Here is an 11,161-nt window from a genome sequence, read left to right on the forward strand (position 1 = left end):
CAGTAAGGCTAATCGGGACTGGATCTACAGTTTTAAAGTGGGATCCGAACCACTATGTGCCTCCAGCAGGAATCGAACCCGGGACACGTTGATTACAAGGCTACGACGATTACACTGTGCAATCGGACAGGCCATTTAAAATCTTGAAACTCGAAAGATGTGTAAACGTCTGAAAACATACATGGAATAAATAAAGGGAAAAAATAGTTTCTTAAATTTTCCCATCGTATGTAACCCAACTTGAATTTGGCCTCCATTGTAAAATTTCTATCACAGTTCATTATTTTAAAAACTAAATATGCTGACCAAGACAGAAATTTATTTTATTATAAAACATAAACTAAACGTTTAGTTTATGTTTTGTAATGAAATAATTTTCTGCCTTGATAAGCATATTTAGTTTTTATATCATGGAAACAAGGCTTAATGTTAATGGTGTTATTCTTTATTTTGAAAGAAATTATTGCAACCCTTGTCATGGAGTGCTCAGCATGAGGCGCAGGTCTCAGATTCGAACCCTGGTCAAGAAATGTTTGTGTCATTGTGATTGCCCGTCATTAAGTTAATCTGTTCACAATTCATCCTCATCGTCGTGATAACCAAAGAGATAGAAATTTGACGTAAAATAAAGGAAATAGATAGAACGAACCGGTCTGGAAATGGGTGTTAATTGCAAGTGCCTCTATCAATTTCGTCTGATCAACAATCATCCTCATCGTCGCGATTAAACAAAGTAGCAGAAAAGCAACGCTAAATAACAACAAAATGATACAAATAGAATGAGAAATAAATTACTACACTGGGTTCACCCTATTAATGTCAAGTTTGTTAATTTGAGGCAGATTAATTGAATATAACTATTATTTTCAGGTGGGCAAAACTTCGACTGAAAAATTGAACGAATTTGAGTCCATAGCACCGTTCATAGAATCAGTGGCGCCGATCATCAAATCAAGTAATATTCCATGGCTAGGATCACTAACAGCTCTGAATTTTAGTACACTGAACGTAAGTATATTTTCATCTTTTAGTTCAGTATAATGCACATGGTAGTCAAGACGAAATTGCCGTTCTTATTGTGAACAATACGGATAATTACTACAATCAGTGCGCAATTAAAATTGGTTTGGAAAGGATGATGAAATCCATCACTAAATTCAGGTGTGCAAAACGTGTGTGGACGGGATAGTGTGAACGATGTCAAGACTAAGGTTGATTGATCTGTTCTGGTTTTCATGGTGTCTACAATTTCGTAAAAACAAAAGTCCTGATTTTTTTCAGGATTTCCACACCAATAGTCAAACTTTTCCAGACTAAATCCATTAGAGGAATTCATATATTTAAATATGTGTGTAAGAAGGTCATTATTATATTTTAGCTAGCACCACATTCGAATCTCACTTAAACAAGTTTATAGAATATTTACATGTAAAAAGGGATAATGACAGTATTGACGTATCGTTAACAAATATTTTTATGTGCAAAATCATAACAATTATAGTATAAATAAGACACAATTATCGTAATGTTTAGTAATATAATCTGATATAATTATAATATATATCAAGCACAAACCAAAAACTGAAACAAGAGAATATTAAATTCCAATAACTGTAGTAGATTTCCACATGAAATAGTTTAAAACAAGACTATTCCTAGAGTATTTAATATACAATTTCTACTGTAATTATCTTTAATACTCAGTATATCAAATTGAATTAGCTATAATTTGTCCACAACAAACTAAAAATGTCTTGCTTCTCCTTATTGTTGTTAAAAAATTTACTCTAAGTGTACTACTACAAAAATGTTGAGTTTTCCAGAAACACAGTAAATTTTCCTGACATGTCTATGACTTTTCCAGTATGTCCAGGTTTTCCAAACTGTATACAGACACCCTTGGTTTTATTGTATGTAAATTGCAATCAGGTGCTAGGCAATTAGGTATGAGGGCTAATTATTATGCTTGTGTGTATGTGTGTGTGTGTGTACATATTTGTTCACATTTCACTTTGCATTAGATTTTCAGTAAGCTGAAGCTACCCTATTGGAGAAACTCATGTTTGAAAACAACCGTTGAAAAGGAAAATGTTCTATGCTTAAAATGGGATAATTTCCATTGGAAACTGGGTTCCTCCAAAAGAGGAAGATTTACGTAATCACTATTATAAGTTTTACTAGCACAAGGAGGAGTGGACCTACAGCTCAATGGCTAATTCCGAAGATGATCTTGAGTGACGATGTGATTAAAATGATGACGCAACACTCACAAAGAATGCATGTACACTTTTCCACTTTGGATAATTTTGTGAATATAAAACCACCGCTCGAGGTGGATTTTTTACGTCTCCCCCTTCCCTTTCTAAATTTCCACCGCCCTCGATGAAAATCACGACCACACACACACACACACACACATATATATATATATATATATATATATATATATATATATTAGCCTTATTATACCTTTAGTGTTAAAGAACACGTGAATTGTATTTATTTAATACCTACATAATAATACCAATAACAGTTGCCTCTTATCTTAAATTCAGCATGATTTTCACAAAATGCTTTGGTAATTCTAAACAAATGTGAACAATCACTAAAATAATTTGGTTCTGGTTAACAATAAGTTACGTATTGCCTAATTAAGCAAGTACTTGGTTGCCACACATCATTTCTTGGTTATTCCAAACAAACTTCTATTGTGGTGTATTTCCTTAATATTTACGTTAAATTAAGATTACATATATATGCCGTCTAAATGATGATGTGAACCATACGGTTCATAAGTTGCATTTATCTTGATTACCAAACGACGCTAGTAACATGTTATGACTTTATGTTCACGACGACGCCACTTAGCTACACACTTCGGAACGCTATATATATAAAAAAAACATTGAAAATCCAGCCTCAAATAATTTCACCATAAAAACATCAACTTTAGGTTATGCTCTTTAGGCGTAAACAACGTACGAGAGAGTAAAGTACTGCCACGTAAAATAGGTTTGGTATTTGTGTAGAAACCTAGCTCCATGCCCCCCCCCCCCACACACACCCATTTCCTTCTGTACGGATTTCTGATGTAAATGTAGGACAACAGTAAAATCTTGAGGTATAAAATATACACACACACCATGCTATAACCTATAATTTCATAATAGAAAGTTTATCAACTGCTATCGTCGAAGAGTAAAATTGAATTTGTTTTTTTACAATTGTTTCTATGATGCGGCGCCTGTTTTGAGGCTAGTTACAGTATGTAACATTGTTATTCGTACACATGGAATTTCCGAGGAAAAAATGTCATATCTACTAGCAAATATAATTTTCATATGTACCTGGAAATTAATGTTAATGAAGGTTTCACCAACAAATGTCAATAAAAATGTATGTTCAAAATGTATAAACAGAGTATATAATTTGTGTGAAAAGAGAAAAACATGCTGTTTCATGCAACAGTAGTCCAGTTTAGACAGTTCACCAACCTCTTGTGAGGAGCTGAAGTGAGGAGCAGTGTTGCCAGCTCCTCACCCGAAAAAAATCACCAAGGTTTTTCTTGGTCTAACCTAACCTAAAGCAAGGAGCTGGCAATCTTGCTTGAGAGTTCACAAACCGGAAGTGGGGCTCAGGGGGCTCGCAGTGTTGCCAACTTCTTACTCGAAAAAATTACTAAGGTTTTTTTTTGGTCTAACCTAACCTAAAGCAAGGAGCTGGCAATATTGCTTGAGAGTTCTGCAACCGGAAGTGGGGCTCGCAGTGTTGCCAACACCTACTCGAAAAAAAAAATCACCAAGGTTTTTGTTTTGGTCTAACCTAACCTAAAGCAAGGAGCTGGCAATTTTGCTTGAGGCTTGTTTTACAGTGCATAAAGCAAGGTTGCCAACCTACTGGTATTTTTGCCATAGTTTTTTACAAAAAAAAAAAAAGAGAGAGGGAAGAGAGAGGGAAGAGTTAAACAGCCGACAGTTTACCTACAGTTTTTCTTGTCTAACCTAACCTCAAGCAAGGGGCTGGCAATTTTGCTTGAGGTTTGCTTTACAGTGCATAAAGCAATTTTTGCCAACCTACATATACTAAACAAAGAGAGCCGGCACTGCCGTAAAAGAGAGAGATGGATGGATGGGAACACTACACGGGTTCAACGTCATCAAATAAAAATCGCCTTAATGGTTTTTTCTTGTAAGGCATGATTTCTATTTTCTCGCAGTGCTGCCAACTCCTACCTACACTTTTTTTAGTTGGCAAGGGCTAGAGAGAGAGAAAAACTTATAGCTGGGAACAGTAATGAACGAATGCGCCATATCGTAATTTTCCAACTCCCGGGGGGCCAATGTTTGTATATCGTAACCTTTGTAAACCTCTCTCTCTCTCACACACACACACACACACACGCACGCACGCGCGCGCGCGCGCACATATGTATTGTAACACAAACAAACAAACAAAATAATAATAATTGTTGTTTTTTAGGATGCCTAGTCCCTGTAACCTCGCCAGGGTGCGTGGTGCCCAACCAAAAATGTAAAAGTTTTCTAATGGCTGCGGTTATAGATTACCGCACCTCTGTAGAGTTTCACGTGTTTTTTTTTTCCCCAAACTTCCATGAAACTCTACAGAGGACCTCCGTAATGCATGCAACGTGTACTAACGACTCTAGTGTTATTTGATGTTGTGATATTTTTGGATATAGAGTTTTATTGTGAGATATAGATAAAAATAATTATGTTTATTATAATATTTTCTTGATGAAGATGGAGAATGTACGTGTGTGTTACAAATAAAGTTGCATGCTTTTTTTTCATGCAATTTCTAAGATGTTTTGTAATTCATCAACTATGGGTTGTAGGAAAACAATTCTTGCTCTATCTGCTATCGCTCGACGAATACTATAAACATAAATAATGCTTATGGTTTGATTTTTAAAATGGCGAGCGGAAAATAACTATGTTTTCTGAAATTATGATTTATACTTCATACGCCAAGAGGGCTGAGGGTTAGAAAAAAAAGATTGTTTGGTAGAATTATGCACACATAATATTTTCGTGTTTTCTATACACAAGCTTAATTATTTTTTTCCAATTATTTACAGGATTCATTAAGAAGCAAGAAGTAGCATAAATAACACACTCCCATCAAACCCAACACTATTGTGAATTATTGCACAGTATTTATTTTGTGGCACTCCACTATATATATATAATAACATACCCACAAATATTTTCAACAAGATGCAATCTGAGAAAAGTTGCCCTGTGTGCAAGATAACCATACCAAGCCAAAATTTTGCAAGACATTGTCGTACCTGCACACCTGGTAAGCATGTAACCGCTAAAAAATCATGTCCCAGGTGCGGTATACCTATTACCATTAATAATTTGAAGAGGCATATAACATCATGCAAAGTTGTCGTTGAAGCACCTGTTCCCCAACCGTCAACCAGCTCGACCAAGAGGAAAGCGGAAGCCGACTCGCCACCACCCGCCAAACGCGTCAAGCCTGTGACAAAAACAAACCAGACTGCTTTCGAGCGGTTGTTAGAGGATTTTGTCATCACTTCGGAGGGCTCATGCGACGTGCGTAGCTTTTTGGAGAACGTGCAAGCCGAAATTATTTCCATCCTCGGCGATGTGCTTGCAATGCACTCCACCAAATTCTACGCATCGCTACGTTGCCAGTACAAGAAGCCGTCCGATGAAATTTACAGCTTCTGCCACAACACCAAGGCGAAGACGCTGCATCTGGCGGATGTCGACAACCTCGAGGTCATCTACAACCAGTTTACCGATGAGCTGGTGGCAAAACAGGAGGAACATCTAGCTAAAGGCTCGGGGGGTTCGCTGTGTGGCGAGCCTCACGAACTGTGCGTCAAACTTTGTAAGTTCATACCTCTCTCCGCCTCCAGCTACGTCCCCTTACCACCTACCATTGCGGCAAAAAGGGCCGTCCTGAACATTCAGAACAGTGACGCCAAGTGCTTTCTCTGGTCGGTGCTTGCAGCATTACACCCTGTCCACTGGAAAAACCAACCACACCGAGTTAACCACTACCTACCCTATGAGGCAGAGCTGGAAGTTGCGATGGCTGGGATCGACTACCCGGTAGAGGTCACGGACATTCGAAAGTTTGAGGCTCGTGCGCGGCTGGCCATCAACGTTTACGGTCTCACTGACGAAAATGCGGTGTACCCCATCCGGGTGAGTGACGTAAACAACAATGATGCTCGAGAAATCCATCTCCTACTTATCAAGGACGAGACCCATCACCACTACACCCTCATCCGTTCGCTCTCCCGGTTGGTGTCGAGCCAAAAAAGCAAGCATGATGGTAGCATAGAAGTTTGTCGCAGGTGCTTGTCAACTTTTGACAATCAAAAACAGCAGGATTATCAGCACATCAAAGGTCCCAACATCGCTGTCGAGAAGCTTGCCAGCCACAAGATCTACTGCAATGCCAACGAGCCGGGTGTGGCAGTCTTACCCAAACCTGGCACCGTGGAGCGTTTCCACATGCACGGTGCTATGGTGGAGCATCCCGCTATCATCATCGCGGATTTCGAGGCCTTCCTCAAACCCCTGTCCACTTGCGATCCAGATCCCGAAGTTTCTTCCACCACCCCTTACCAACTCCACGAGGCATCCAGTTTCGCATACGTTGTGGTGCGACGAGACCAGCACATCGCCTCCGAGCCCTACGTGTACCGTGGTCCCGACGCAGCCAAACACTTCCTCGAGAGGATGGTTGTCGAGGCCATCGAGATAGGGAAGGTACTGTTGGCCCCCAAGTCTATGCTCCCACTGTCCCCTGACGATCAGCGTAGACACGACGAGGCCATCACTTGCCCTGTCTGCGTCAAGGAGTACACCGCCAACAACCGTAAAGTCCAACACCACGATCACTTTACCGGTAGATATGTTGGTCCATGGTGCAACGGATGCAACCTCATGGCCCGGGACCCTCGATTTATCCCGATCTTCTTCCACAATGGCTCGGGGTACGACTTCCACCACCTGATCAGGCATCTTGGATACGACAACAAGGGAATCAACGTTCTTGCCCAGAACGAGGAGCGTTACATCAGTGTGAGCAAACGAGTGTCGATCCCAGGATCACACTCTACCGTCGAACTTCGCTTCCTCGACTCCCTGAGGTTCCTCCCGGCCAGCCTCGATGCTCTCGCAGGGAAGCTTAGCGACGAGCAAATGCTCATCACCTCCGGAAATTTTCCGAACTTGGACGCCGGCCTCTTCAAGCGTAAGGGGGTCTATCCCTACGAATATATTACAGACCCTTCCAAGTTCGCAGAGACGTCGCTACCCCCCCAGGCGAAGTTCTACAGTCAGCTGCGAGGCTCGAACATCACCGAGGATGACTATCACCATGCCCAGTCCATGTGGCGCGAGCTGAGCTGTCGAACTCTCGGGGACTACCACGACGCCTACCTCAGACTTGATGTGACGCTCCTCGCCGACGTGTTCCAGACGTTCCGTGCGACCGCCATGAAGATCTACCAGCTGGACCCTGCCTACTTCTATAGTCTCCCCGGACTGGCGTGGTCAGCCATGTTTCTGGTGACGAAGATCGAGCTGGAGCTTCTTTCGGACGTGGACATGATGCTGTTTGTGGAACGTGCCGTGCGGGGTGGAATGGTCCAGGTGTCGCAGCGACACTCGCGCGCCAACAATCACCACATGGCCACCGGTTACGAGCCCTCACAGCCGTCCAGCTATATTATGTACACGGACGTCAATAACCTCTACGGGCACTCCATGATGCAGTCACTCCCCTTTAGAGGCTTCGAGTGGGCTGACCCTTCCAACTTCGACGTCGAAAGCTTCGACGATTCGGAACATGGGTTCTTCGCCGAGGTGGACCTTGAGTTCTCCGAGAAGCTGCAGGATTTGTTCAGCGATCTCCCCCCTGCACCCGAGTTCAAGTGTCCACCCGATTCCAACCAGAAGAAGCTCGTCATGGATTTCGAGCCCAAGAAGAATTACGTCCTACACTACCAGAATCTCCGGTGGTTGATGCAGCGAGGGGTCGCAGTCCGCGCAGTTCACCGCATCCTCAAGTTCGAGCATTCTCTGTGGTTGCGTCCATATATTGAAGTCAACACCAAACACCGCACCGCAGCCACGTCCGAGCTCGATAAGGATTTCTTCAAGCTTATGAACAATGCGGTGTTTGGCAAAACTATGGAGAATGTACGGAATCGCATGGACATAAAATTGGTAACGAGGAAAGCACAATGTCGCAGGCTCGTGGCAAACCCGTTATTCAAATCGAGGACCATTTATAATGAGCAGCTTGCTCTGGTGCATATGAGGAAGAGTGAGGTGAGGCTCGACAAGCCAATTTATGTTGGTGCCTCAGTATTAGACCTGAGCAAGCTGCACATGTTCGAGACGTACTACGACATATTACGTCCACATTATAGCCACAACATCTCGCTTCTCTACACGGACACGGACAGCTTGGTGTACCACGTCCACTCAGCCGATGCATACAGGGATATAGTCACGGTACCAGCTTTGGTTAACCTCTTCGACACCTCGGGCTATCCCCAGCCGAACCAGTACGGCATCCTGCCCCGAAACAAAAAAGTGCCTGGCAAACTCAAAGACGAGAAGGACGGTGATGTGATTCTCGAGTTTGCAGGTCTTCGCGCCAAGGCCTATGCCATTAAAGCCGAGGGCAGCGTTACCAAGAAGGCCAAGGGTGTCGGCAGACAGGTGGTTCGGGAGCATCTCGCATTCGAGGACTTTGTCGATTGCCTCAAGACCAGGTCGTCGGTTCTAAGAGAAGAACAGCGCATCCAGAGCGTCGACCATGTGTTGACCACAAACAAAGTTAGAAAAATTGCGCTGGATCCCAACGACGACAAGAGGTGCGTCCTCGAGTGTGGTATTCACACATTGCCGTGGGGGCACTATCGCTTAGCAGAAAGCAAAACCTGCAACATATGTCCATCTTCAACAGAAGATTCATAAAAACAAAACAAAACAAAAAAAAATACTTTGACTGTCATTACAAAAAACTTTGACTGTATTCTTAAATAACCAGCATGCCTATGAATTTGTTCGGTTTCAAAAAACAGATCATTATGGAAACCATACCAGATCATGAAGTCTTATCTTCCGTGTTACCTAAACTCAACGGTCTGTTGATTATTCACCTCAACAGCATTTGGACGAAACTGAATGACGATGTGGGCAAGATGTTTTATGTTTTTAATAACAATTTACATTTCTACGAAATTCCGATCGACGGGAAACTTCAAATCACCGTGAATCCGGAAAACGCAGGCGAAATCAAAATTTCTACCGGCAAGAACATTTTTCGAATCAAGCACGACAAGATGCTTTCTAACATTACGTACGATGTGTCTGCAGGAGATTATTTTTACATAGAACTCCTCGGAGATTACGACAAACTTATTCCTCTCTTCGTAGAATTACAAATCGTCTATCCTATTATAAATAACCGTTAACCAAAAATGCCTAACGACATTTTCGGCAACACCAAGCGTGTAGACCACGCAGAAGAGATTCTCATGTTGGACATTCGAGTTAAGAAGTTGAGGACCGATTTGATCGCTTTGCAGGAAACCTTAAACAAAAGTTTAGAGTCGGAAATCGCTACGCTCCAAACGCAATGTCTCGACCCCATTCTGAAAATCGATTCCGAACTGAAGACGCTGATAAAAAATTATGTCGACGTACCTTCTTACGACAACGTTCAAAATATACAGTTGAGCGTCGATTCGCTTCAAAATGATTTGGCCAAATTACAGCAATTTCAATCGAAAAATGAAGATTTGGAAAAATTGAAACTCGAAATCGAAGAACGAACTTCCGCAATAGAAAAGAATTTCTCTGAACTTCAAACCGTTGTGAACGATATAGACGCAGAACGCTTGCATGTCGTTGTTTCCAACGGTTTGAAGTTCAGAGAAATTCTTTTCTATTGCGGAAGTTCGTTCTTCGATTTCGAGTTTCAATTTTTCCAAATCTTCATTTTTCGATTGAAATTGCTGTAATTTGGCCAAATCATTTTGAAGCGAATCGACGCTCAACTGTATATTTTGAACGTTGTCGTAAGAAGGTACGTCGACATAATTTTTTATCAGCGTCTTCAGTTCGGAATCGATTTTCAGAATGGGGTCGAGACATTGCGTTTGGAGCGTAGCGATTTCCGACTCTAAACTTTTGTTTAAGGTTTCCTGCAAAGCGATCAAATCGGTCCTCAACTTCTTAACTCGAATGTCCAACATGAGAATCTCTTCTGCGTGGTCTACACGCTTGGTGTTGCCGAAAATGTCGTTAGGCATTTTTGGTTAACGGTTATTTATAATAGGATAGACGATTTGTAATTCTACGAAGAGAGGAATAAGTTTGTCGTAATCTCCGAGGAGTTCTATGTAAAAATAATCTCCTGCAGACACATCGTACGTAATGTTAGAAAGCATCTTGTCGTGCTTGATTCGAAAAATGTTCTTGCCGGTAGAAATTTTGATTTCGCCTGCGTTTTCCGGATTCACGGTGATTTGAAGTTTCCCGTCGATCGGAATTCGTAGAAATGTAAATTGTTATTAAAAACATAAAACATCTTGCCCACATCGTCATTCAGTTTCGTCCAAATGCTGTTGAGGTGAATAATCAACAGACCGTTGAGTTTAGGTAACACGGAAGATAAGACTTCATGATCTGGTATGGTTTCCATAATGATCTGTTTTTTGAAACCGAACAAATTCATAGGCATGCTGGTTATTTAAGAATACAGTCAAAGTTTTTTGTAATGACAGTCAAAGTATTTTTTTTTGTTTTGTTTTGTTTTATGAATCTTCTGTTGAAGATGGACATATGTTGCAGGTTTTGCTTTCTGCTAAGCGATAGTGCCCCACGGCAATGTGTGAATACCACACTCGAGGACGCACCTCTTGTCGTCGTTGGGATCCAGCGCAATTTTTCTAACTTTGTTTGTGGTCAACACATGGTCGACGCTCTGGATGCGCTGTTCTTCTCTTAGAACCGACGACCTGGTCTTGAGGCAATCGACAAAGTCCTCGAATGCGAGATGCTCCCGAACCACCTGTCTGCCGACACCCTTGGCCTTCTTGGTAACGCTGCCCTCGGCTTTAATGGCATAGGCCTTG

The 11,161-nt window shown here is 41.9% G+C and overlaps 1 protein-coding gene across 14 annotated transcripts in view; it reads left to right on the plus strand.

The window, feature by feature from the left end:
* The window catches only part of LOC145986636 (uncharacterized), a 250,937-nt gene that overhangs the window by 71,730 nt on the left and 168,046 nt on the right, over positions 1-11,161 (plus strand). For all 14 annotated transcript variants that reach the window (XM_083120899.1, XM_083120894.1, XM_083120895.1 and 11 more), the window contains exon 2: positions 871-1,008. In XM_083120899.1, the coding sequence (XP_082977025.1) occupies positions 871-1,008 (138 nt within the window). The remainder of the gene's footprint in view (positions 1-870; positions 1,009-11,161) is intronic.

The sequence above is a fragment of the Lepisma saccharinum genome, chromosome 4 (assembly GCF_977018435.1).
Source record: "Lepisma saccharinum chromosome 4, izLepSacc3.1, whole genome shotgun sequence".
In the NCBI taxonomy this organism is placed as follows: Eukaryota; Metazoa; Arthropoda; class Insecta; order Zygentoma; family Lepismatidae; genus Lepisma; species Lepisma saccharinum.